A 27461-nucleotide genomic window follows, 5' to 3' on the forward strand; every position below is an offset into this window, starting at 1 on the left:
TCTGTCATCATTTTAAGTGGGAGAACTTGCACAATCGGTGGCTGACTAAATACTTTTTTGCCCCACTGTATCCCACCAGAACATCTACAATTGTCCCTTCTCACATGCTGCAGGTGACAGTCCACTTCACGCTGCTGGAAATACTCCTTTTGGTTTAGATGAAGGTGCTGCTTTCTTAGCATGTGCAAGAAGCAGGACACATAACGTCCATCCTTTGCCACGAATTCTCAGGATAAGTGCCTTTTCTATCTTTACACAGGCCCAACTGGACATTGCCTACACTTTGTGCTATAAGGAGCTTACTGTGGAAAGCCAATTTGAAGTCTGATCAAATGTTTGTGCTCCTATATGCAGCTCAATTGGGTAATGTCTAGTAAAAATTATGTACTGCAGTGCATGTGTGAAAATGGCTATATTGTCACAAACACACACAAAAAAAACAACTTGCTTCTTGGCTGGTGAGGCGAGAGCTTGGGGTCTTTTCACATCCTCCATCGCCAACTGAAGTAGGACCAAATGTACAGTGATTCTACACATGCCAGCTGGAAGGAATGAGAGCTTAAAGGGTAGAGGATTGATGATGAAAGCGGCACACTTGACGATTTCTAGAGTCTGGTTAACTCGCCAACATTACCGCCAGTTTCATCCTCGCAATTGTCCTTCTTGATATCCTTCAGGGGATTTGTTGACCTTTGGGATGTATCCTGCTGGGCTGAGATGATAAGTTGTTTGTTTTCTGACAAAGAAGGGGGTCCTTCAAGATTGGTTATATGTACAGATGTCAGGCCAGTGTGAGACTTTGATCGCCTGGCAGCAGAAGTTTCTGCAGTGGGACGTCTTTCACGGCTATCTACCTCTTTCACGTGAGTAAGCCCTGTCGTACTAGGGGAACCAGTGCTGGCACTGGGTACCATAGTATTAGTACTGCTTGCAGTGGTGCTGGTTGCAGGGACCATGCTTGCAATTTCGTCAGTGGGTGAGCGCCCGATGCTGCCATCCACCTGTGCTCGGATCTCTGGAGAGACTGAGAGCTGGTACTGAGGCACCGGGCCACTATCGCTGCTTTTAGGATAAAGGAAGGTCTTCATCTGACCTTTGCCCTTGACATTAACTGTGCCGCGATAATCAAACTCGTAATCCATGCCACTAAGAACACAGTAACTCTCTTCGCTGACCTGGACACGACACTCCACGCCTGTGGTATCCATGCGGCTGGCAATGTTGACCGTGTCGCCCCAGATATCATAAAGAAGCTTGGTGGTGCCAATTACGCCTGCTGTTAGAGGCCCGTGATTAAATCCAATACGAAGCTTAAAGCCAAACCCTAACATGTTCTTGTTAAAGTCATCCACCACACGCATCATTTCAAGGGCAAATTCAAAAAGAGCTTGGAGGTGGGCGTGAGGATGTGCTGCATCTGCACACTGCTGAGCGTTGAGTCCTGCTGCCGCCATGTAAGTGGCACCAATGGTCTTGATCTTTTCTATATTAGCAAAGACGGGCTTCCGTAGGAGCTCATCAAAGTCTCCAATCAGCTCGTTGAGGACACGATAGCACTCCTTACCTCCTTCATAGCTTTCTTCATAAAATTCACTAAAGTTAACAATACTGGCAAATATTACACCCACATTGTCATGGTTCTTGGAGTAGCTCTGGGTAACCTTGAGCTGCTCGGCCACATGTATGGGAATGATATTGCGTAGCAGCCAGTCGGCCTGGTCCCTCATGTTCTGGATCTTGATGCGGTGTTGATCAGCTTCCACATTGCCATGGTAATGCAGACGGTAACTGACCTCAAATTCACGGTTAAGAAACCAGACCAAGAGAAGGAGGAGGAAAAAGGCCACACAGGCCTCACGGCCGAGAAGGTCCTGTGGGTGGGTCTGTGGGTCAAGTTCCAGTGGGCTGTCAGACATGACAATGGAGGTGTTGCTGTTGCTGCTGCTGTTGTTCTGGCCATCAGACCTGGTTGAGAAAGAGAAGAAAGAGAAAAAAGAGAAGAAAGAGGGAAAGGAAAGTTTAGAATACTTTAAGAAATAGTGCAGCTGTTACGATTACAAATAACCAAATGCAGCATTTGCTATAAACTCAATGCATCTCACCAAAATCAAACTGCCATCGCTCAGAATAGAAAGTCAGAGCACCTCAGTGGCAGAGAGCCTAGAGTCTGGCTGGTGTCCTTATTTCACCCATTCAATCTCAGTTCACTATCACTATCTGTTGAAGGCATAGTGTGTTTTGTCTTGTTTTATCTTTAATTTTATTTGATAGTGAGAGACAAATGTAGGAAGTAGGCAGGAAGCTGACATGGATTAAAGAGCTTGGTTGGAATAATAACCGAGCCCATTCAGTTGAAGCTTTTTGTCCAGTTTTAATGTGAAATGAGAAGTGAGAAATAATGCACTTCAAAACATCAACAATAATCATACTTACCAGAAAAACAGACTCTTAGTGACACTGAAAGAGAAAAAGCAGAAGCAACATTAATTCATGAAATAAGAACATCAAAAATGATTTCAATTCACGGACATTATACTTGTTCATAGCATGAAATGGCACGCAACTGTAAAGAGGAAAGAATTCATTAGTTTTTATGTTTGTCATTGATGCCTCAAAAGTTTTGAGGCAGAGATTTTTGCGACTGACCCTGTTATGTATGTATTTCCAAGAGTTCATTTTTCAGGGTGCAAAATATAGGGAGGAGAACATTTAAATCAAACATGCAAACCGATTTACTAATGTTTAAGACACACAGTTTACTGTTAATTGCATCGATATTTAATTTTTGCGCTTGATATCGAAATGAACCTGACCACATTTAGAAAACAGCACGACTTTTGTAAATCACTGTAAAACTAACAAATTCTTCTTGTGGCAACTATTTGGGGATTGCGCTCACACCCTATTTTGCAAGTTGAGTTAAAGAAGGGTGCTAAATACAATGTGAGAGTTTATTGAAGTGGCAACCAGATGTTGAAAGACACCATTTCAGCCCCATTTGCAGTGAGCAATCGAGTTAGGCAAAGAAAAATGTTGTCCCAGTTTGTTTAATCTTTGTGATGATGACTGTAAAAACTGGGTGCAGGGTTGGCAATTTGCTAGTCAATCATATTATCTATGGAGATGGTCTTGTGCTCTTTAGTCCTAGTGGTGCTGGTCTAGAGCAGCTCCTTCACATGTTATGTTATGTTGTGGAACATGACATCAGATGTAATGCCTGCAAGCGTACTGTCATGATTTGTAAACCAAAGAGGGCAAACACCAAAGATTTCCAGAGTTTAAACCATCAGATAATACAAGGTCAGGTATGTTGGATATCTTATTAAAGATCAAATGACAGACAATGACATTTATAGGGAATGTCTGATGATGTATGCACAAGTGAACATCCTCTTATGTAAATTTAATGCATGTACAGACTTTAAGGCACATCTGTAGGTGAATTCCAGGAAAGCAAGTTTACGGAAACTTCATGTAGCGTATAATGACGCCATGAGCTTATTATCGAAGAGACCAAGATTGTTAAGTGCAAGTGAGATGTATGTGTTTCTATGGATTATGAATGAGAAATAAACAAAAGCTGACTGAATGGACCTCCCTCCTTGAAATTTTCATCATCACATTATCCTTTATAATTAAGTGAACTGACCAAATGACCATGCCAAAAAATACTGCATGGGTTGTAAAGAGCAAAACTATTACTTCCTTTTATTGACGTCTCCGCAGTAAAATAAATGCATCTCATACCTGCAGGGGGAGCTGAAGAGCAAAGCCAGCAGTGCCAGTCCCACCAGTGTTGCTAGTGTTGAGCGCATCCAGTAGCTGAGCTGGCAGAAGTTACAATACTGAATAATAGCTATGATGACAGCACAGCAGATGAACATGGTAAACTAGGAAAACAAGAGACAGAACACAATATCAGTCAAAAAGGTGTAGATCATACTGTAAACAATACTAACTACAATACTTCTTACATACTGCATACAGCAGTTAAAGACATAATTAACGATGAAGTAAGACAAGCAGAACTTGATCAAACAACAGTAGCAGTATTTAATACTCTAAAGATCCCTTTTTAAAAGCATAAAATAAACATGAAATTTTAGTTCACCTGAATGGAGTGATGCATGTCACAAGCGACATGGGAGAATACTGCCACAGCAGGCAGGGACACCAGGACAGCTCCTATAAAGTGGCGTGCTATCCAGCCTGACATGGCCGTCATCAGCACTCGAGTGCAGGTCAGCACACTGTCCAGATAAAAAGCCATCCTGGAGAGAAAAGAAACCCAGAAAATGATGACTGATACAGATGACATGTGAGAGATTTTATAGTTTTATGTGTTCTCATGTGATCCCAGCTTGATTAATAAACTGGCTGCAGATATAATTATTAAAGGGCTGATTTATATATGATATAGATGGAAACATTTCCTCTCTCTTTTTGTTTTAGGGTCTATACATTTTCTTTCTGCACAGATTTTACCTGTAAGTCCAATATTAACCATGCCAACATTTTTTTCTTCTGTCTCTCCTCCTGGTCATCTTTTAAATATACTTTGAGGTGAGCAAAGCACCCACTCAATTCTTGCGTTAGACAGTTCCTCTAGCCTCTGATTAAAAGTTCCAAAAATCAGCTTGGGACTTAGCCCTCAGATGGGTTGTACACAGCTTGAAGATAAGAGTACCACTGTCTCTACTATCTCTTCCCTCTTAAAAAGAACAAGGAAATGATAAGGACCATCCATCCATTCTCCTCCACTTATCCTTATCAGGGTCAAGGGGGAAAGAGGTAGGGTACAGCATTGACAGGCCACCAGTCTCACGCAGGGCCAACAACCTATAATGCCCCAATGATAAGGTATTACAGAAAATCCAAGCGTACCAAGAATTCTTCTCTCAACATACTTGAGAAAGAAGTAGAGATGATGTGTGCACATCTAGGCTGCCCTCACCTGGACCACACACCTCTCCTGCCAAGTCGGGAAGGCCCATAAGAGGCGTTAGTCTGTTGGGATCTTAGAGCATACTCACCTCTCTCATCCCCTGATGGCCAAACTTCTATCAGTCAACAAGTGTGGTGAGGACTACAACAGCTGGTGAGGGTGGTAGGGTGTGCTTACAGTACCATACGACTACTATCATGTTGCACTATTATTTCTGTATATACTATCTCACTGTGTTTATCTGTTCATTTCCATATTTCTTGTCTATTTTTATACTGCTGCCCCGCCTAGAGCTGCTCAAAGTTTTGGTTTTTATTAACAGGGAATATAAATCTATTCTATTCTTTGTATTGCACTCCTAATTTAATAAAATATGTTCAAGACTTTCTGATAATGTCTGACTGGCTTGAGCCTCTCCTGCATTCAGTATCTCACCGTATGGCAATCAGCAGAGCCAGGACCTCCAAAATTGTGGCTACAGCTGTGAGAATGAGTGCCGGTGTGGATGGGTTCTGCTGGGTAACAAGCGGTTGAAGGAAACAGGCCAATGAAAGAGCCAGAAATACTAAACAGCACAGGAGCATGTCCAGGAAAGAACTGAATGTTGGGCTGGCAAATGTCTGCACCGCTGCTTGGGTCTCGACCTGGGAGGATGGGAAAAGAGGAAACAGAGGGCAGGAAAGAAAAAAAGAAAGAGTATAATCGTAAAAATATGCTTATTAAGGTAGCGTGAAGGGGATTCATAAATAAGAATGAGGTGTTAGAGGAAATCTGTCTTAATACTGGTGGTATATTAGGAAATTTAACCACAGAGCAACTACAAAAAAAAGCTGGATCCCCCTTGAATAGAATGAAAAAAAGAAATAAAAATTAATGTTACAAATTTAACAAGCTTCAATAAATCTTATTTGTGATTAGTTACATATTATTTGTTAATGAGACTGTAGCAACAGCAGCAGCCATGTCCTTAAGATGCACTTCTGATGATACACCAGCAGAGGACATCACAACCTAAAACTAAACTGCTTCTAAGGTCCTGCAGTGATTTCCCTTTGCCGCAGTCTTGAGCGGTCTGGTCATAACGCAGCACTATCGGGCTACCAGACACAGACAAAGAGGAAAACATGAACAAGCTAAGATAAATATATAGAAATTCAAGCAAGCATACTATGCGTGCTTATCTGAATGACTCTCAGATCTTAGCTAGACCAAAGGTAACTATGTTAGGCAACATTTCATCACACACAAACACCTACCTCCTCCTGGTAGCTTATCCGGTACGCAGACTCCAGGCTCTTCTCCAGGAAGGTGAGGCTCAGCTTGTTTATTGGAGGTTTGTAAAAATAGTCCTTCATGAGACTGCAAGAGACACACAAAGTTACATTTTACAAGTACTTTCAGCCATTTTCACACATTCACTGGAACCCTCAGCATTTTGTAGACAATGGAGGTGCACGTGAGAGCACAAATGTGAAATTCAGACATTGCTTTACAAATAAGATGTTAATGTTAAAGAAAAAACATATGTTCACAGCCTTCCCACAAATGTATCGTTAACTAAAGCAACTATAAACGCTGCTAAAATGTATTAATTGTTCAATTATTGCTTTTTAATCTCTCCTAACCAACTTTATAATGAATTCATCCAAGCCATCAGTGTGTTTATTAGACCCCATTCATAGAAGGCTGTTCAAAGAAGTCTTACCATTAAGTGCTCTATTTATTTTTACTAACTGGCTACCCACCAGAGGCCTTTAACTTTGCTTAAAAGTTGATCCAATTAGATTTCCAATATTCATATTATTTAAAAGATTCTCAAAAAGAATGTTATAAATCAGTTATGTGATCATTTGCAGAGGAATGGTTAAATGGAATGGATACAGTCTTGAATTCACCATGGCACCGAAAAAGCACTAGTAAAGGTTACTAATGACCTTCTTAAAGTCTATGACTGTGGACATTGCTGTGTGTTTGTCCTCTTAGACTTCAGTGTTGCATTAAATACTGTTGATGACGTTGAACATTTTATGACTTAAACTAGAACGCAGCACTGGCATTAAAGGAAATGCTCTGCACTGGTTTGAATTATATTTATCTGATTGGAGTCTATCAGGAGCCAACACTACTCCTCTTTTATACTCTCTACATTGGCTCTTAATAGATTGTGTTTTATTATATCCTTTTTGGCTATTATGGCACTTAGTGTTCTTATTTATTTTAGTCATTTTGTGTATAACACTTTGTGATAGTCTATGAAAAGTGCCTAATAGATCAGCTTTACTTGTTTGTTTAACTTTACTTCTAAAAGCTTCCTGAAAAATGTTCTGCTTATCCAGAAGATGATATTCTCGCATATTTCCAGATTCCTTTCATTGGCTTCCTCTACACACAAACCTTGAATATACAGGCCACATCATGTCTTAAAGACCTCACAGTACTATGTTACCACAATGTGAGCACTTAACTATTAGACTTTAGCTTTCAGGCCCTCGTCTGTGGAACCAGCTCACAGTTTGGATTCAGGAGACAGACACTGTCTCTACTTTTAAGGCTAAAAACTTTCCTTTTTGATAAAGCATATAGTTTGGGCTGGATCATGTGGGCCGGAAGCCTCCCTTAATTATGTTGCTAAAGACTCAGTGTGCTGAGAGGCTTCCCATGATGCACTGACCATTTCTTCTTCATTTCGGTGCCCATGTATTTATACAGTACGCCACTACTGCATATTGTTAATGCTGGATTACCTATCTTCTTTGATAACATCTACAAAGTGAGCATCACTCCTCTCCCTGAAGTTCTTGGATCGCAGAGGTAAGAGCGCTGAATGATCCATCCCCATGGCTCCTCCGCTCCATGTCTTCTTCTCCTTCTCCTGCAGCATCTCACACAGTGACGTCTGGCTGTTGGTCAAAGCTTCTAATCGAGGACTAAGCAACCCGTTTAAAGCCTTGGGGTTGCAGCCTGCAGAAATCACTGGGGAGCACTTCAAATTTGAGGCATCCTGAGGTGAAGAGGTGAAAGAGGTACTCGACTTTACAAAGAAGAACGTGTGATGTGGCTGTGGAAATGGGTCAGAAATAGTATGAAGGAGTCTGAATAGGAAATATGAAAGTTACAGGCTGTGCTTCAGCTGCACCAATTTAAATGGTTGTCTCTGTGGCACAGTTCATCTGGGACCCATAGAGTTCTACTTCTTTGAACTATTTTTGAGACCTTTTTTAGCTGCCGGGTATGTGTAAATGAAATATCTCTATGTGCCCATATTTGCTAGAACCATAATGACAAAAGGTAGACTAGACTATGAGTCTTTCCAAATGTGAAAGTCAGACAAATAACATTTTGACTGTTTAATATTGTTTTCTCTGTTTTGTTAAGGTGGTATCAACTAGCTAACCTTGCCACTGTTGGTCTTGTGGTCGTCATGGCAGCCATTGTGCACCATGCCTTCTTCCAGGACCTGATCCTCCCCTGCTATCAGTGCCACGCTGCAGGAAAGACAGGGGGACTGTGGGGTGATTAGACGGGTGACACAGAAGGAAAGGGAGTAGAGAAGAAAGGAAGAGAATTCATGAAGTAAGTGACGCAGATCAAGCAGAGCATACGAGCTGATAAAAATACAACAAGATACGTCGGTGTGATGCAGCTTTGCTGTGAGGGCAAAAGAGCTAAAATGTGCCATTAAAAGGCAAAGCAGGAACGCTAACATGTTTTAAATTAATCTAACAAACTCTGAAACACTTATGATAGTATGTTTCAATGTTTAAAAAACAGTGATGGCAATAAAAGAGTTAACAAGTTGTGTGTAGGAGGTCTGCACTGGCTCAAGGTCTTTATTTTCAGGCGAGTGTGTCTGCGAGAGCGAGAGATCTGTGTGATACTTGTTGTGCTATGACTGACCATGACACAGAGAAGCACAAGGTGCCATAAAGTAGTACTGTGTAGCTTAAACAATGTAAATACAAAGAGATGGCAAATAATGTACACCTACTTGTCACATTAAAAACATGGAAACATTTGTGATTACGCCTGCCGTTCACGTTTCATCCTTTCACCTGCTCACAGTTATTAAGCTTTTTTTTTTCTAAGATGTCTTATCCTTCAGTGTGAGACTCATCCAGATTTGTGTGAGAGCTACGCTGAAGATGAAAAGCTGCAAATGAAGAAGTGATCAGTGGTAGGCAGACAGGTTTTGGCAGTACTTCCAAGGTCCCCTCTGCTTGAGTTAACTCATTTCCATACTGGGATGAGAAGCCAACCCCACCTTCCAGCCCTACCTCTTCTACCACTCACATGCCTTCCTTTTTTCTCTACTGCACCTTCACTCTCCACCTGTCCGGGTAGAGATAAAAGAGCTGTGCAGAGATCGCGGGGTGCAAACAGATGATTAATTTGGGTGAATTTATGCTACAGCAGTAAAGGTTTTTGAGGCTAATTAATAAAAAAAATTATGTGTTAAGGGTTTTGCTGAGTATGTTATGGCGGTACAATTTTGGCAAATGTGAAAATTTCCCTTCAAGGCAGAAATAAGGAGAAGGTCGGCGATGGACACACAGGTAGGTCCATAAGCGTGTGGACAATGACACAGTTCTCATAGTCTTGCCTCTGTACACCACCATAGGGGATTTTAAATAAAGGACCAAGACTTTCAGTTTTAATTTAAGGTGTTTAACAAAAGTACCGAATTAACTGTTCAGGAATTACAGCCATTTTTATACGCAGTCAGACAAACTAAAATTATTATGAATATAAAGATTGTTCTAATATTTGGATGAAAATCCTTTGCGGTCAATGACTGCCTGAGGTCTACAATACATGCTGTTTTTCTTCCCTTGAGATGCTCTGCCAGGCTTTTACTGCTGCTTGTTTATGTGTCTCTCTGTATTCAGTTTTGTCCTCAGTAACTGAAAAGCAAGCTCTACTGGGCCAAGCTCAGATGACTGTCTTGGCCATTAAAGAACATCCAATTCTTCAGAATTTTCCAGAATATCCAACACCTTCTCGAACCACCTGCCTGCTCACCCTCCTGTCAATTAGATTTTTTTCCCCAACACCTAACCAGTGGCTCACCCCACTGCTCGTTCCGCGCCCATCCCAAGTAAGCAACTCTGAAACATTCACTTAGCTCATTACTCTGGTGCTCGCCCATGCCGTAGACTGGAAGTAACTCTCATCTCTTCTCTCCTAGAGTTGCTGTTCTGAGTTACCAGAGACTCTTTCCAGCACTTATCCCTGTGAAAAAAACCTTCCAGTGCAATAAACTCTGAACTGTGAGCTGTTGTCTCCCGGGTGTTGCTTTAGAGTCTATTTCACAGTTACACATTTCATCACTCATTAATCTTGGTTTCATCTGTCCAAAGAAGGTGTCTTTGAATACAGACTTTGACAATGATATGATTTTTTAACAGTATTTTTCCTAACCATGGCATTAATTCTATCTTTACTTCAATTGTCTTGTGTGGTCTTTCAGGACTTTTTGGTGTTGCTGAGCTGGTCAGTGCATTCAGTGTTTTTAACAACGCATCAGATTGTTGAATTGTCCATTGACTTTTTCTCTCTCTCTTCTCATTTTGGTTTTCAGCCCAATGATGGTCCTCCTTCGCTTTCATCTGCATCTCTTCAGACCTCATATGGAGTGTCAGTTAACAGCTAAATGAAATCTCAACACTTAGAATCAGATTGAGATATTACATCTGCTTTGTCTGTTTGTTGGGACGGGTCTCACTTGGCCATGAAACAACTATCCAAACGTCCTCTGAAAAAAGGGGAACTATGTATAAAAATGGCTACGTTTGTTAAACCTCATGAATTAAAGCTGGGAGTCTGCATCTCGTCACACTTCGCTTGTTTAATTTTTTTTAATCCACTGTGGGGTTGCACAAAGTCAAAAATGACCAAACTTGTGTCACCAGCCAAATACTTATGAACTGTATGCAATCAGCACTATAATGCTGCCTGCATTTTTGTTGCATAACTAATATGATTAGACAATATCTCTGTGTTTTTTGTTTAGATTCATACTCTTTAGAATTTAATATGCACTGAGGTGCCATGCAAACAGAAGCATATTTTATACAAGTGCACCAAATATGAAGCGGTAAATTAACAAATATGCTCAAGGTTAAGCTTATGTAAAAAATATGGATGTTTTGCATGGTGTGGATCAAAGCAATTCTGTTTTTTAGCTCCTTTAACACAAGACAATAGAAAGCTCAATGCATGCAAAAAGAAAAATGAAAATATTTATCAAAGCTCCTGATACGCCCACACAAAAACACAGAGCAAAGATGAACATCGAAGAGATTGTGACAGAACATAGAGCTCAGTGTTCTTCCTCAGGTGATATAGCTGTACAATGATAGATGAGCCCAAGAAAATATACTTATATATTTAACTACAAAGCTGATTCCCTTAGAGACAGCAACTTACCTTGGCTCTGTCTTGGGGAAGGGTGCAGGCCGAAGGGGCTCCATCAGGCGTGTGCACTCTGGACGTGGGACAGCAAGGATCTGCTTGCTCCGTCCCAGCTAATCCTATTTGGGAACAGGTACAGACGGAATGAGCCTCCATCTTCCTGCCAGAAATCAGATAGGTCTTTAGGCCTGAAGAGAGAAATGGAAACAAATAAAGAGAGGATGTCACTGACAGATCAGTTCTTATTCCCAGATCTAACTGGAAAAGGCCTGAGTTGGGCTTAGTTGTTCTTTTGTGGATAAAAGTATAGGCAGTTGTGGAGTTGTTTTAGGAGTCAGCAGAGGGTTTGTGGCCAGAATAAATCCCCACAGAGAATTATGCAAAGTTGGAAAATTCAAGTTTGCAGACATGATCCTTTTTTGTTTCCCTACACGTTTACAAAACTTTATCATCATTTTTGATGCATTTGTGCAGGTCTTTGCATTTCTGTCATTTCAATACACACAGTGTGAAAAAGACTAGCACTTTGATACCAAGTGACATCATCAGAGGCTGAAAAAGTTTACTTCTTTTACCAAAACTAGAAAAAAAACCCAAAATAAACCAAAAAGAAACATTTGACCTAAACTAGTGGGTCACAATGTAATGGTTAATGTCCCAATGCTATATCTATCATTTCCAGTTGATATATACAAACAAGTAAAACTTCTTTCAAGAGTCCCATTTCCTGCCCACAATCATGTCTTCTTCATGTGAAAACAGCATTTTACGTTTTAATATTTGTCTAATATTTAAATGTTTTTGATGATCTGAAACATTTAAGTGTGACAAACATAAAAAAATAGGAAATCAGGGAGGGGGCAAACACTTTTTCACACCACTGAATTTCTCACCAATTCCCCCATAGCCCGAGGAAGGATTTCCGTATAGCAATTTCTGAATTAATTCCATTTCTCCTTCTTGATCTTCACCTTCTCCATAATGAGAAATGTAATCTTTCATATATGCGTAATATGGGTGCATGTGCATGTAAGTGTGGGTGTTCATGTATTCCTTTCCGCTGACCATGAAACAGCCAAATATTTGAACACCTGCTTCCTCCTGCCTCTATCAACATGTCCATTTCCATTACTCCTGCAAGTTATGTGTATTTGTATGCAACTCTTTGCTGTTGTGACACGTCATAGCCACACTAACAGGTTATCTGTGTTTGTCAGCAGCATAGGTTAGTACCTGCAACTGTGTGCTTAGCCACATAATTTAACTGTCAGTGAAGCTGCAGCCTCAGGCTCTGAGCATTGTATGCACTAAGTACTTCAGACAGGCCTGCCACTGGCTCTGCTAAGCCACCCTGGGGCTCCACTCTCTGACACACACACACACACACACACACACACACACACACACACACACACACACACACACACACACCACACGTATGCCACAAGGGAACAAAGTCTTAGTTTAAGATGAACACACTAATTAAGAAGCAAGACACAAAAATAAGAATGCATACAAAAAGATCGATGTACCGTTTATGAGACACTCACAAAAACAGCATCGCTAAACGCCTACACACTTAGTAAAACACACGTACACAAAGCAAGCAGAAGTATAGATGGATGACTTCACTGTAGCTGGGTGGATAGTCAGGTGGATGAGATTCAAGGACGGGAAATGAAAGCGGTAAACAGCAGTTACAATGAACCATTTCCCCGCATCAGTGATGCAGAATGGCACAGCAGATGAGGAGAGGCAGCAGGAAACTGAGGAGAGCTTTTGACTGCCTCCGAAAATGAAAATGTGCGAGAGTGAGTGTGTGAGAGTGACTGTGTGTCAAAGACAGATCCAGAGACACAAACACACACACACACCACTCGCACGCAGCATGACTGATTTCATTAGTTTGCTAATCAAATCCTACACTGCCTCCCATTATGACACACCGTCTTCTGCTTCTGCTGATGGGTCAACTAGGTTATTTTCCCCTTCTCTTTCTGCTTCTCCTGTCTTCTTTTATCCTTTCTCATCAGTATCTCTGAAGCAGAAATGAGTTCCAGTGACATGCAGTGTTCTCACAACTTCCGCAAGTCATCCTGGAGTGACGCAGGTAAAGTAGAAGATGCCTTAAATGACTTTGAGTGGAGAAATGTGGTGTAATTGTTGCCTTGCCTTTTTATTGACATTTTCACAACCCAGATCGGGAGCCTTTGAGTTAGAGAGAGTGCCAGATTTTCATTATTTATTAATATATTTATACTCTCAATTAATGCAAATCGCGCAGTAAAAGCAAAGGCGCCCGCTGAGTAATAATAAAACTGCATATTATGGGAACCAACCCAAATTCATCTTAACAGAAATCCCTGGACCATTTAGCCTCCATTCCCAAATACTGTGAAAGCTTATTAAAAATAATGAGGTATGTCAAGACAGAAAATGTGTGTAGCAACAAATTACTAGACAGAAAAGATAAAAGGCAGAGAGAGCAGGTTTGCCAGTGCAAAGAATATCGATCCATTATCACTCCACTTCAGAAAAGTCAGGGCGACACATATTTTTCTTTCTGTGCTAGAGCAGATGGTCTGTTAGTTTAGAAATTTAAAGAAGAGGTGATGCAACACAGAGGCAAACATGCTCCTATCCCGACACTGTTAAATGTGTTTCTAGCATCAAATTGTCATGGCTGTTTGCAGGCAGGCAGAGAGGAAGGACACAAAATGCAGGACTCTCGGAGGCAAAAATGAACTCGGAATAAACTGCTTTATTGCAGGCTGCTGATAGAACAGAAGACTAACTAAACTGGAAAATATAAACTAACAAGCAAGCAAAACAGGTAGCAGAACACATAGCGTAAGGGTGAGTAGATATTTACGACGCAACAGAGAACAAAGGAATCACAGGGCTTATATACACGGGGGAGTAATCAGGGAATGGAAAACATCAGGGAGACACAGCTGGGAGGGATTGGGCTAACGATCATGGCTCAAGAGTTGGGAGTTCGTCTTGTAATCGGAAGGTTGCCGGTTCGAGCCCCGGCTCCGACAGTCTCGGTCCCAAGGACACTTGTCCCTTGGGCAAGACACTTCACCCGTTGCCTACTGGTGGTGGTCAGAGGGCCCAGTGGCACCAGTGTCCGGCAGCCTCGCCTCTGTCAGTGCGCCCCAGGGTGGCTGTGGCTACAATGTAGCTTGCCATCACCAGTGTGCGAATGTGTGTGTGAATGGGGGGATGATTGTGTATAGTGTAAAGCGCTTTGGGGTCCTTAGGACCAAGTAAAGCGCTATACAAATACAGACAGACCATTTAACGAGACAGGAAGCAGGTAAAACTGAACACACCGACACCAGACACGGACCTTCAAAGTAAAACAGGAAGCAAGAAACAATTTACAAAGATGCAGACCGACACTGAACTAAACCTAGAATAATAATCAATAATATAGAAATATACCAAAATATAAGAAACTGACAAAGCTGGGTCAAAATGACCCAGAACCGTGACACAAATTCAAATATTTGTTTGTTTTAATAGAATAAAATGTTTCAGTTTTGATGTGGCTAAGTTGTCTCTTTACCATTTTCAATTTAAGCCTCTATTTTATTTTTTTATATTTTGCTTCCCAGGAGCCAGACTTACTTTTAATTTTAAATGTAATTTTTAAAAAATGGTCTATAGCAATAGTTCCTTGGACTGCTTTTTCACTCGTTTTCACTCCAGTCTTTGAACCATTTTCAGAGGAATGTTTTTTGGTTTGTTAAGCCACTTAACCCTGACCTCTGAAATATTCAAGCATAAAAAAGGGACCTAGCTAAAGAGGATGAACCAGTGTTGTGTTTAAATATGACAGATAACGTAGCAAATCTTTAGGCACTTTGCTACTAACAGCCTGACACAAAAATATCTTTTGTGAATATATTTTTGCCACAACAACATGATTCCCAAAGGATCATTAATAGAAATACAAGAGAAAGAGTTGAAAAGAAAAAAAGGCTGAGGTATGCCAAATTACAAAAGTCCTGGACTGAAAATCGGTGACAACAGGTCTGATGGGGTGATGAACCCAGAATAAATGAATAAATAAATGAATGTCTTTAAAGGAGCCTGGAGAACTACTCCTGAAGACTGCTTAAAGAAATTAGAAGAAAGCTGCCTAAGTGAGTTCAGGCTGTGTTGAAGAATAAAGGTGCTTGTATCAAATATTGACTTTCAAGGTCATTAGAATTATACAAACCAACTCACACCTCTGATCAGCCAAAAGAGAAGAGGAGCAAGATGAACAAACTGCCCAGGCTGGCAAAGTTTCCAAGTATGTTATCAGTGTGGTCACACGAGATTTTATGCAGCTTTGTGTGCCTGCTCCTGACCACTTGAGGACAATCTGTCATCTAACCTTGTAGCAGCTGAAATTGCGCTGTCAGCCAGTAGAGTATGGCTCGGATAAGCAGCTGGATACATAGCTCACTTCATTTAATAGGGTCCAATATCTTCATAGTATAGCTGCACTCTAAAGTCCTCGTGGCAGGATAAAAGGTCAGGAAACTGTGAGATCCAATTGATTCTTTCCTGCTGTGTAGGTTTCAGTACATCTGTCACTCTATGTACATTTGTTTGATAGTCTCTTAGGCAGGTATGTGATTGTGCTGGCCCTTCTACATCTCCCATGACCTTGGGTTAATTGAAGAGCATCATTAGCAGCAGCCTCTGGGCGGTATGGGACTTGAAGTGTCCTGTCTTCTGCTATCAGCTGACAGGGAACAGTAGATAACCTTTCCCCATGAGAGCCTAGTTACATTATCTCCCTCTCCAAGCCCTTTTGTTCAGGACAGAGGAGGGTGAAATGAGAAAACACTTTGCAAACAAATAACATCATCAGCCCTACTCCTCCCTTCCTCTCACCTCTTCATGGCACGTCCAAGCTCTCGTGGGACAATAGCCACCTCTGAGTGTCTCAGTGCAGAGGTTGGGTGTGCCAAAAAAATACATGCAGGAAAAAAAAAAACGATGAATTAGCACACGCACACAAACACACTGCGGTGGTCATTTCAGGCACTCTTAATGTATCCATCTGTGCAAAGAGAAGGACAACTAAATTGGAATGCGAACATTAAGTAACAAAAAGCATAGATGCCACACACTCTTACACTGTCCTATATGCAACAAGCAGAACATAGAGGGAATAGGACCAAAGAAAGGCAAATCATTATCATAGAAAAACACCCCTCCTGCTTCCCCACTGGGATATACAAAAGTAGAAAAGAAGAACAGATAATTCACATTGGGGAAAAAAATAGCACATGAATGCAACAGGTACAGTAGCCATAAATATAAAATGTTCTGGACATTTATCACAAAGCAACACCTTTTGCTTTCAAGTTCCATTTGCAACCCAAGTAGGACTCAAAAGCCAATGCTGCAGTCCCAGGGAGGTTTATTAAAAGCAACCGAACACAAAGGGCAGCAAAGAGGAAAGGAGTGTTGGCAGATTTACTGGAATCAGCACACAAACACACACTCACACACATACACACACACAAACCTATCATGCGGCTGATCTTTCCATAATGACAGGTTCACTTTCCGGGGCCAGGTATCTGAGCAGGAGGGCATTCGAACAGGTGGTGCAGAGTAACTAGCACTGCTAGGCTGGGCAGTTCTCCATGCCATGTTGGCACTACCAATAAGAAGCGTCCCTTCCTTCTTCCTCTGTGTCTCCGTCCAGAGATATTCTGTACATCCTGTCCCCGGTAAAGGCAGGAGGAACAACAGGAAATCTTTCCGGCATGGCAGGCTGCTTGGAAGAATGTCATTGCTCTGGTGAAGTGGACAGCCATAAGAGGTAGAGATTAGTTTAAAAAGAGGAAAAAAATGTAAAAGGATAGATCTATGAGTTTGTTTGTGGTGGTAGTGGGTAAAAAGTAATTTGTGAGTGAACCTATTCAGTCAGAAAACATAAATGACGTGTATGCATTTTTCATAAGGAATCCCACAGGGACTCAGCTGTCATATCTGTCAGTAAAGGAGAACAGTGAATTTGCGTACATCTCTATGCCCAGCATCCATGGGAGACCGGGAAGGAAAGTAAGTGGTGGCCTTCTAGTTGTGCTGAGCCAGTGTTTCTTCTGAGATTTTAAAGGACAGGTAGGCAGAATTATTTCCAATGTCAAGGTAGGAAAGACTTCCTCCTCTGTCAGAGAATGTCAGAGACGGTTAAAGAGAGCGGGCTGTTTCACATGCTGACTTTGCCAATAACACATCCTCTTCTGAATAATATATAGGCCAGGTTTTTTAAATATTGTTCCATTAACTACGTGCACCAATCAGCCACAACACTAAAACCACATCTCTAGAATTGTATCTGCCCGTTCGGTCCACCAAAACAGCTGTGATGCATCGCAGCACAGATGCTAGCCCTCCAGAGGGAGGTCTGGCACTGGAATAGTGGCAGTTTAGTTGGGTTGCTAGTTGGTCCTCAGTGGACCTGGCTTGTTTTGGCGCATCCCATGGGTGCTCAGTTACGCTGGGATCTGCAAGCAGATCAATGCAGTCTGCTTTTTCAGAGACATAAGAGAGAATTCAGAAAGACATAGTACTTAAAATATCCTGAATAGCAATCTAAGAATTCTGCAAAAGCAGAGATGGTGGTAAAACTTTTCAAAAGATTTTAATTACTGTCATGGTCCTGGGCCATGTGGGCCCAGTATTCTTAGTTCCTTGTATTTTTGTATTTCGTTCCTTAGGCCATGTTTCCTGAGTTGCCCTGTTGTGTTGTTCCCTAAGTGTTTTCCCTTCGTGACTCTTACCCCCTGTGTGCCCCTCTGTGTATTTATGAGCCCTCGTCTCTCTTTAATTTAGTTTTCCCAGTTTAGTTTTGTATTTCCTACGTTCTGCCTCTCCAGCATTAAAGCTGTGATTTTTTGAGTTCATCCCCGTGTCTGTGAGTTTTGCATTTTGGGTCCTCCTGCCTGCCACACAACGAATCATGACAATTACATTTGATTAGCGATTTAATATAATGTACTATGCAAAGGTCTTGAGCCTTCCCAGATTTCATTATGGGAAATGGGAAATAAGCGCAGCGATTTATTGAAACAATAAGTATATTTTATATTATATATTGCACTTTATCAGGCTTTTCATCAGACCGTGATGAAGATTTAAGAGTCAATAGGACTGAGTTTGCATCTGCCCTACCAAAGAGCAACTTCTAGATAAGCTTTTCGAGCACACAGCACTTCCTTTTTTGGTTCTTGACAGCCACCCTTCCACTGAGACAATTTCTGACGAGGCTTCAGTGAACAGTAGATGGATCAACTGAAGGGTCAGATGCATCTCTCAGGTCCTGTGTCAGGTCTTTGTTGGAGTTTTCTTTTTTCTCAACAGCATGACTGACACTGTTCACCTGCTGCTGCTTGGGATGAATCTTCTTTATCCTGCACTCGATCACTTTCCTCAATTTTTTTTTTTTTTATGTACACAATGACAAGATATGCTAATTTTTGGCTAATAGCTCACAGAGTCAACTAAAGGACTGTGAACAAATTACGTTTTTCCAACAGGCTTTTAAAGTTCCTCAGAATCAATTTTAAATTGTATTTTTGTTAAGTTTTCTGTTATGTGTACATTTGTACACTTGTATTATTCATAGGCGACGTTAAGAAGCTTAACAAACTAACAAACCAGTGAAATGAGTGGAGTGAAAACGAGTATAAAAAAACAAAAAACAAAAAAACCAGCCAATGTGCAAAGAAAAACTTTAAAAGACCTTCAGAAAGCCTGGAGAACTGTTGCTTGAGACCACTTTAAAAACTAAATTAAAAATTTGAATAAAGTCTGGCTCCTTTCAAGCACGATACGAGAAATCAGGAGTGGCTCAAGACTTTGGAAAAGTGCAGAATGTAGTTTTTATGCAGGACAGGGCACTCTACTGTCCTGCTCACGAGGCTGCTGCTTTCAGGAACCGCCACTGTATACATAAGCAAGCATGTCAAGCAAAATCATCACTCTCATCTGCATGTGTTGCACATTGCCAGTCTTTCCAACAACAACAACACATTATCAGTGCCAAGCATTACGTTTTGCAGACGGGGATACAAATAAACCTGTGCCTTGCTTGTACACGTCAAACTCAGTGAAGCCCAGCTAAATCAACAGAGTTTTTCTCAACCCTAGATAACCAGAGTGACCTCTCAAAACAAGTTACATAAGCCTGTACTCAAAAAAAAAAAAAAAAAAAAAAAAAATGAAGAAGAAACAGCAGGTCTTGCACACCACCTGGGCCTTCTCAGCATTTGCTTTCCAGGTTCAGGACAAAAATATGTCACTATACTGAGACTCACGTCCGAGTACTTCTCTGCTTACACACAAACACACTGTCCCAGCACAACAAGTCATTCTGAGGCCTTTCTTCCCGTTGGAATCTCTTAATATCCTTTTCCTTTCTCTTTGTTCCACACAGGGGTGGCACTAACACTAAATTTCCACATTTGGTCTGGGCTTTCCTTTTTTTTCCTGAATTCAGTCGGGCCCTACCACAGCTCACTCAAAACAACAATAGAAACACTTGACATCTCTCCAAAGTCTTGACTCTCGCTTGGCTGTGTCTGTCTCTTACGCTCTCCGCACTCTTTCTGTATTCTGTGCCTACGATCCCTCCATCCCCGACAATCCCATGCTGCCGCGGTCTACTGGCAGATACAGTTGACATCCCTCAAAAATTCTTAACACCCCCCTTCCTTTGCACAGTGGCCTGTATTTTCTGCCTGTTTTTGTCAGTCTTGCTGTAGCTCACTGTCTTTCTTTGACTTGCCCGCTCTCTCGCTCTCTGTCACAAATCCAAATATCCTCCATGTTCTTTTGTGTTCACAACGATATCCGCTTGCCTCATCGCCACATCGGCGTAGAGCACTCTTCTCCACAAAGAAGCCCTCCGACTGACATCGTCCCAAAAGCTCAGCCTCACTTTCCATCTTCTGCTTTTTACCTCATCACATTTCACACTTCACCCACACACACACAATGAAAGGTAATTCCCTCGTTCTTGCTCACATAATGGTGACCATATGGCTTCTTTGCCATTCAGCACGTCTGTCTACGCTGCAGAAATAGCCAAATGTGCAAGCTTTTCTTATGGAAACGCTTTTAATGTTCTTTTTTTAAATCTGACGAACGAACATTGTTAAAGGTTAAGTAGGTGAACTGATGTAACGCACCATCCAAAGTGTTTCAACAGATAATGCACTTGATTCATGTTTTTATTTTATTTTAGGAAAAGTCACACTACTGCAAGCCTTCCAGTACACGTTTTTTGTTTAACTCTTTTTAAGTTTTTCAGCCATCACACATACACCCCTTTTCAAGGTTTCACATATCAAAAGAAAATCGTCTGACCCATGCCAGGATCTAAAATGAGGGAAATAAACATCGGATGAACAAAAATGACATATTGCAATGTGGCATTATTTATTTAACAGAAACCAAAGAGCAGAAGCAGTGGGTACACTGCACAGTGGGTACTGTTTCTTCAGGAATTAAGAGGATAAGTAGCAATCAGGTGCCGCTAATCCAAATGCATTTGATTAATTGATCATCAGCAAGTGTGAGCACATCTATGAAAGCAGATGTTTTGGCAGTTTTTTTGGAGTAGGCGAGTGTTCAAGGAGGAAAGACATCAGTAATGTGATGAATGAAGCTAAATGCCCGACTGCAGTCAAACATTTTGAAGTCCAATATTCTGCAGTGAGAAAAATTGCGTAGATTTAGGCACAACTATCTTTCTTGTTAATTTTATTTTTTTAACCTGGAACGCTTTCCCCATCTCCTCCAGTGTTTGCCTGTCTAAGCCCTTTCGCTTTATGAGAACCATAGGCCATTGATGACTCCTTGTACCCTGCCAGTGCACCTGGATCTTGGCAATCCCCAGTTTTTATTTTCTGATCAACGCCTTTACCTCAAGGGGAGGTAGTTCAAATTTGTCTGACTTTTACCCTTTGATTTGTCCAGCATGAGCGTCCCTACCAGGAGCTCATGCTTCTAATGGCATAGCTCTGCAGGTCATTAAAATACACAAGTCGCCACACCTGCCGTGAAACGGCTGCATGGCAGGCAGAAAATAGACCCAAAATGCAGGCCTCAGGAGACAAACTGAAAATCATAAACAGCTTTAATGGTGAGCTTTCACAAAATACAAAACAACTGTAGGATAGTGAATCCAAAACTACAACTAACTAGGAGGCAGCAGGCAACAAAGAACTCGGGGGAGGGGGGGGGGTAAGGCAAATAAATAGACACCAGGTAATGAGGGGAGAGGAAACGGGTGGGTGGACAGCTGAAACTAATCACAGGAGATGAGACAAGGGAAGCAGAGCTAAATACAAAACATGAGCGGCAAAGACCGTCAAAATAGAAAAGAAAATATCACAGAAGCAAACTTGACAGAGACAAAGGACAAACAAATACACAGAACAGGAATTAAAAAGGGGATTAACAAACCTATGACCAACTAAAGCAACCAAGGAACTAAAGGTACAAAATTAAATAAATACAAGAAGAGCAAGAAGAACACTATAAACAGAAGACTAGGAGCTCTGTCGAATAGAAGCTGAAAACTAAATAACAACACCAAAAGGAAAGCATATCAGGTATAGGGAAATAACGTTAAGCTAAATAACAGCAATACAGAATACAGGACGATAATGCAAAGACAATCAAAAATACAAACTTAGAGAAAACCTAAAAATCCCCAAAACCACAAGAGCATGCTGGTATCTCCTCCAGTATCTCCTCCTGGCTGTGAAAAGTGCTGTTTGAGTGCTAGGAGCTAATGGTGTTCCTCCTATTTATCACAATATGATGCTAAAATATGCTGTCTGAAACTCAGTTCTCTTCATCCATTCTCTTAAATAAAACAAATAAAATGCCAACATCCATGAAAAATTGCACATTTAATTAATTGTCAGAAGACAGTCTCATAACTGAAATTCGATTTCGTTACAGGCTGAACTATCTCAGCCAGAGATGCTATTGACCCACAGCTATGAGCAGCGCTCCCCTATTGATTAAACAGCGACCACATTTGTGGCTCCGGGTAAATGATCAAAGCAAACAGCCGACAGAGGCCAACCTCTCCCTCCCTTTCATGCGCCAGCTGTCTCACAAACTTTGCTAACTCAACATTTTGATTAATGGTGTCTTCACTGGGGGTTGATGACGGAAATTTGCTGGATCTTCTGCCGAGCACTGTGCCGCTCCCCTGAGGGCTCTCTAACTAGAACAGGCAAGTGATACAGCAAAAGTACCGGTAAATGAGGATGCTAACTACAAATTCAGCTTACCCCAGAAACCCCTCCACTGTATACCGCCTGAGACAAACACAAAAGTCATGTATGCTTTTGCTTCTACATCCTCTTAACAAGTGTCATAATTAACAGTTGTGTTGCATTTCACATCTCAGTGAAGAGGAACAGTTTGATACGGAGGCTGCGAAGATAAACACTGCTGCAATGTCACAGTGTTGATGAAGGTGCCATTTGAAAAACAGCAGTTGCAGCAGTCTGACTCAACAATGAGACAGCAACAAGATGGAGGTTAGAAAAACTGAAAAAAAGAAGCATGGAGTAAGAGTAATAAGCTGCATAACTTATTGAAAGTTATGCAGCAAACAAAGGGGGATGACCTCTGTTGGGGATATATCAGGTACTTAACACACAAACACACACATGTGCTGTAAGTCAGCAACAGCTTTAAAAGGTGACAGCAGAGAAATTCCCTGGGGCTATGAAGTATGTGTACGGGGGAGCAGCTGATAAATGCAGAAGGACTGTACCACACTAAAGCCAAGGGGAAAACCTGAAGCTAAGGCTGGGAGATCAGTTCATACACCAGAGAGACCAGGAACACCGGCAGTTTAAGGAAACATTGGTGATGCTTTTTGCTCCGTATCCATTTTCTTCCATGTATAGAATCCAGGGTTGCAGGAGGGCTAGGTGAAAGGCAGCCTTCCATCCTGGATGGTTGGTAGTCTGTTGCAGGGCTAGCACACAGAGAGAGACAGACAACCATTCACACCACATTCACACCTACGGCCGACTTAGAATCGCTAATTAACCCAACTCTGTGCGTGTCATTGGACTGTAGGAGGAAGCAGGAGTACCTGGAGAGAACACGCAAACTCCACAGTAAAAAACATCAGCTGGCTGGTGGATACAAACTAGTCACTGCACCACCACTAAACACTTAAAAAATTATTACTGTGAAGTGGAAGTTATGTATTGTTAAAAACAACATTTCATACTAATTTCACTGATCTTAGTCATATTTCCTGTGAGGCCAAAACCTAATAGTTCATTCCTTTGTGCCTGTGGTGCTCACTTAATTACACATTAATTATCCTGTTAGAAAGACGCAGTGTTGCTGGAACATCCAGTCTTGTGGACGTTATTCTGGCCTGGTGAAGCTACTAAAGATTAGGCAGGTGTTTTTGTTTGTTAACATTATTTTTTAATTCTCTTTGCTCCTCCATAGGAAAGCAGGGAGGGAGAGCGGCTCGGACTCAAACCTGGATCGCTGTGTTTCAGCCTCCTTGCAGTCTGAGACAGCTGGTTTTAATGTTGTGGCTGACGTACTAGCTCAGCCAAAAATGATTTTACAGTTGACATTATGTTAGCTCATATTTATGACTGTATCAGACAAACAGAACAAATACCAACTTGACATTTCTTTGTTAGGTTAAGCCTCGTGAATTCAACTGATGAAATGATGAGGATACACGATAGAATTTGCTTTCTTCACATAGTCTTCATTCTTCCTGATTCCTTCTACCTTGATGAGATTCCCAGTTCCAGATGCACTGAAGCGTCTCCACAGTATAACGCTTCCACCACCACATTTCACCGTGGGGAATGCTGTCCTTTGGGTTGTACATCTCTCCCTTCTTTCTCCAAATATAAGCAGCATCTCTGTGGCCAAAGAGCTTTAGTTTCATGTCATATGACCAGTATCTATAATCTTTCTCCAGGTTGTCCTTTGCATACTTCAGTCTGGCTTGAAGGTGTCTCTCCAACAGAAGTGGAGCTTTTTTTTTTATCTGTAGCCTTGCAGTCCATTCCTGTGTACGGTTCCAGTGATTGTCTTCTTTCAGACTACAATTACTGACTTGGCTAAGCTATCCACTCATGTCTTGGCAGTTGTTCTGGAGTCTTTAGACACATCTCTCACTAGTTTTCTTTCCAGAGTCTTTGAAATCTTTCACTTCCTAATTCTGCCAGGCTTGTTCTGTACTCTGTGGCTCTCTTTGAATTTCTTGGTGATACTTCTCACTCCAGTTCTTGACACTTTTGTATATCTATGTCCTGCTTTGTGAGCATCGACAGTTCTTTTTCTCAAGTATAAACTGATTTATTTTGTTTTTGGCAAGAAGCTTTCTCAGGTGACAGCTCAAACTCTTGCTGATGTTTTTATACTGTGCGTAAACTGGAAGATAACAGTCAGTTTTAACTTAATTTTGCAGGTTTTGAATAAAGTTAAAGCACATCACTGCTGAATTATGTAAGACAAAATTACACAACAGAAAATCATTACACAAAAGTGAGACAAGGGTGACAAAAAAAAAACCTAAATGGTTCAAGAGGAAGGTCAAAAATATTACAGAAATGTCCTTAACAGTAACACAGGAAGGGTGTGAGAGACAAACATTTCAAAATACTTCCGCATCCACTGAAAGGAGAGAGCTAAAATTGGCCTCAGACACTCTAAAGTGAATTTACCAGCTGCTAATAATGAAGAACTTCACCGCTGTGCATTCACAACAAACTCAAATATGCCCACAAGTTCAAACGGAGGAAAACATTTTTTTTTTTTTTTACTTCATGCAGCACGCCCACACAAACGCGCTCCATCAATCCGTGCATGTTGAGTACGGTAGCAGGCTTAAGCAAGCACCGACTCCCCGTCATCTTTCATCATTCATAATTCATATAGCCATTTATCACACACTCACTCCCGCTGTGCACACTAACAAGTCACTACAGCACTACAAACATGGAAAGGGTGTGGCTGTATGTGTGGGTGATTGCATTTAGCGTGCTCAAACCAAAAAATAAATAAATAAATTGCAAAAGTAGGTGTTTTGTGACTGAGAGGTGCGCTGTGGGTGGACTGAGTGTTGTGTGTCACCTTAAGAGTGAGCACCATCTGTCAGTGTCAGTAAAGGCTGGTGTGCATCTATTAAAAAGGAGTGCTGGCATTTTCTGTACCCTTGAACACAAAGGGGGTGGGGGGGGGGGGAAGAAGCTTAGGATGCATCGGTGACTCATGATAACAATTTATCACCAGAGCGTCTGCAGAACCACGAGGCAAGCTAGCCTAGGCCGATAACACAGCTCACAACTCGCAGTGTACCAGCAGAGATCTAAATAAACAACCACACAGAGCACACAGTGGGATAGCAACAGCTGCAGAGAGACAAAAAAGAAAGATTCTTTTTTGTTTAACTTTCTTTCCATTTTTTCAGGGTGTATGAATTTTTGAGCTCCTCGGAGTGTGTAATCTATTTGCGTAGGTGTCCTTTAGAGCTCAGACAGTAAAGTATAGCCGCATGTGTTTGTCTTATTCTTGCTGGACTCGCACAAAAATAAGTCTTCGCATTGCTTTGACCGAAATATGAAAGCCAGAAATTCAGTTGAATGGAGTCAATTTAGACCCTTTCTCTCTGTCAAATCACCTGTCCTTCCATTTAAAAAGAGCCAGCTGACCCTCACCTCTTTCAATAGCCCGTTGCCATGGCAATTAGCCTTTGCAGGCCCAGGGTGCACAGCTGGAGCAAAGCGCATGTGTGCGAGTGCGTATACCAGGGCGTCAAATAGCAATGTTCTACCAGAAGTCGCAGGCAGGATTCGGCAAATTACGTACAAGACGTCAATTTTAGTGTCTTTGCTTTGACACCCAGGCCGTGGAAATATTAGACCAACACAGATAATACTTTAGGCAAAAAGTACTATAACTGCAGTGAGTGTTCAGCTGTCCACACTAAGTGGAAGTCTGGTTCTCTCATCCTCCTCCTAACAGGCATGGAGATGTAACGTCTTCATCGTATGTGTTGTGTTCATGTTGGTGTTATGAAATACAGACACACAAAAGCCATTAACAAAACAGGAATCTATCCATCTGTCTGTCTCTCACTGGATCGTTTTTTTAATACCTTTCTTGCATGCCCTCTCCTTTTTTCTGCTGCTATTTCTTTTCCGTGCTTCCATTCTGCTCTATTTTATTATTTCTTCGCTGCAGGAGGGAACATTTTGAATGCAGGGAAATATACAAACTGATCTTCTCAGCACATTTGCATATGTGAAAACTCCTGCCACGTAACAGATTGGCTTGCTGCATGCAATCATGGAAAACAGCCAGAAGATTGCTTTAAAAACTCTGGCTGTGTTGAAGAAAGTTTACATTATTACAAGCTATTGTGTTACCAGCCACTTTATTGGGTACACCTTGCTAGTTTGGACTTCTTTTTGCCTTCAAAACTGCCGTTATTATTCATGGCACAGATTTAAAAAGGTTCTGGAAACTTCTGGGATTTTGGTCTACAATGACATGATAGCACATGCTGCAGATTTGTCTACTTATCCATGATAAGAATCTGAAGGTGATCTGTTTTCAATCAATCAATTAAAACAGATTATTATGGATTTGTTTTCATATGGCTTTCATATGTACCTGTTTTCAGTGATATAAGTCTTTCTTTCTCTCTTTTTTGCCATATGTTTCAAGTGACCTATATTTGACAGCAGCACATTTAAAACTGAAAATTCTGTTTTTGGTGTACCACCCCAATATTATTTGTGGCCCCTATATGGGCACCTCTGAATAATTTCTGGAGGTGCCCCTGTCCTGCTGACGATGGGTACACTGTGGTCATAAAGGGAGCAACAATACTCAGTTAGGCTGTGGCATTTAAACAATATTCAGCTGGTACTAAAGCCCCCCCCCAAAAAAAAAAAAAATTCCCTAGACTATTACACCACCAAAAGACTGAACTGTTAATACAAGGAAGGATAAATCCATGACACACAGTGTGGTTTTCTGTGGCTGTGGCCCACCCGCTCCAACC

The 27461-nt window shown here is 41.4% G+C and overlaps 1 protein-coding gene across 1 annotated transcript in view; it reads right to left on the reverse strand.

Annotated features, from left to right (window-relative positions):
* adcy9b (adenylate cyclase 9b) overlaps positions 1-27461 on the reverse strand; it is a 38355-nt gene continuing 10894 nt past the window's right edge. The window contains exons 2-10 of the mRNA XM_086289258.1: positions 11372-11544; positions 8340-8450; positions 7690-7946; positions 6202-6304; positions 5381-5589; positions 4112-4271; positions 3748-3890; positions 2434-2457; positions 1-1965 (exon numbers count right to left, since the gene is read on the reverse strand). Coding sequence (XP_086145384.1) covers positions 606-1965; positions 2434-2457; positions 3748-3890; positions 4112-4271; positions 5381-5589; positions 6202-6304; positions 7690-7946; positions 8340-8450; positions 11372-11544 — 2540 coding nt within the window. The 3' untranslated portion in view covers positions 1-605. The remainder of the gene's footprint in view (positions 1966-2433; positions 2458-3747; positions 3891-4111; positions 4272-5380; positions 5590-6201; positions 6305-7689; positions 7947-8339; positions 8451-11371; positions 11545-27461) is intronic.

The sequence above is a fragment of the Aulonocara sp. 'chitande type north' Nkhata Bay genome, linkage group LG4 (genome assembly GCF_057382095.1).
Source record: "Aulonocara sp. 'chitande type north' Nkhata Bay isolate Kocher_YH1m ecotype deep benthic linkage group LG4, A_spYH_male_GT1.1, whole genome shotgun sequence".
In the NCBI taxonomy this organism is placed as follows: Eukaryota; Metazoa; Chordata; class Actinopteri; order Cichliformes; family Cichlidae; genus Aulonocara; species Aulonocara sp. 'chitande type north' Nkhata Bay.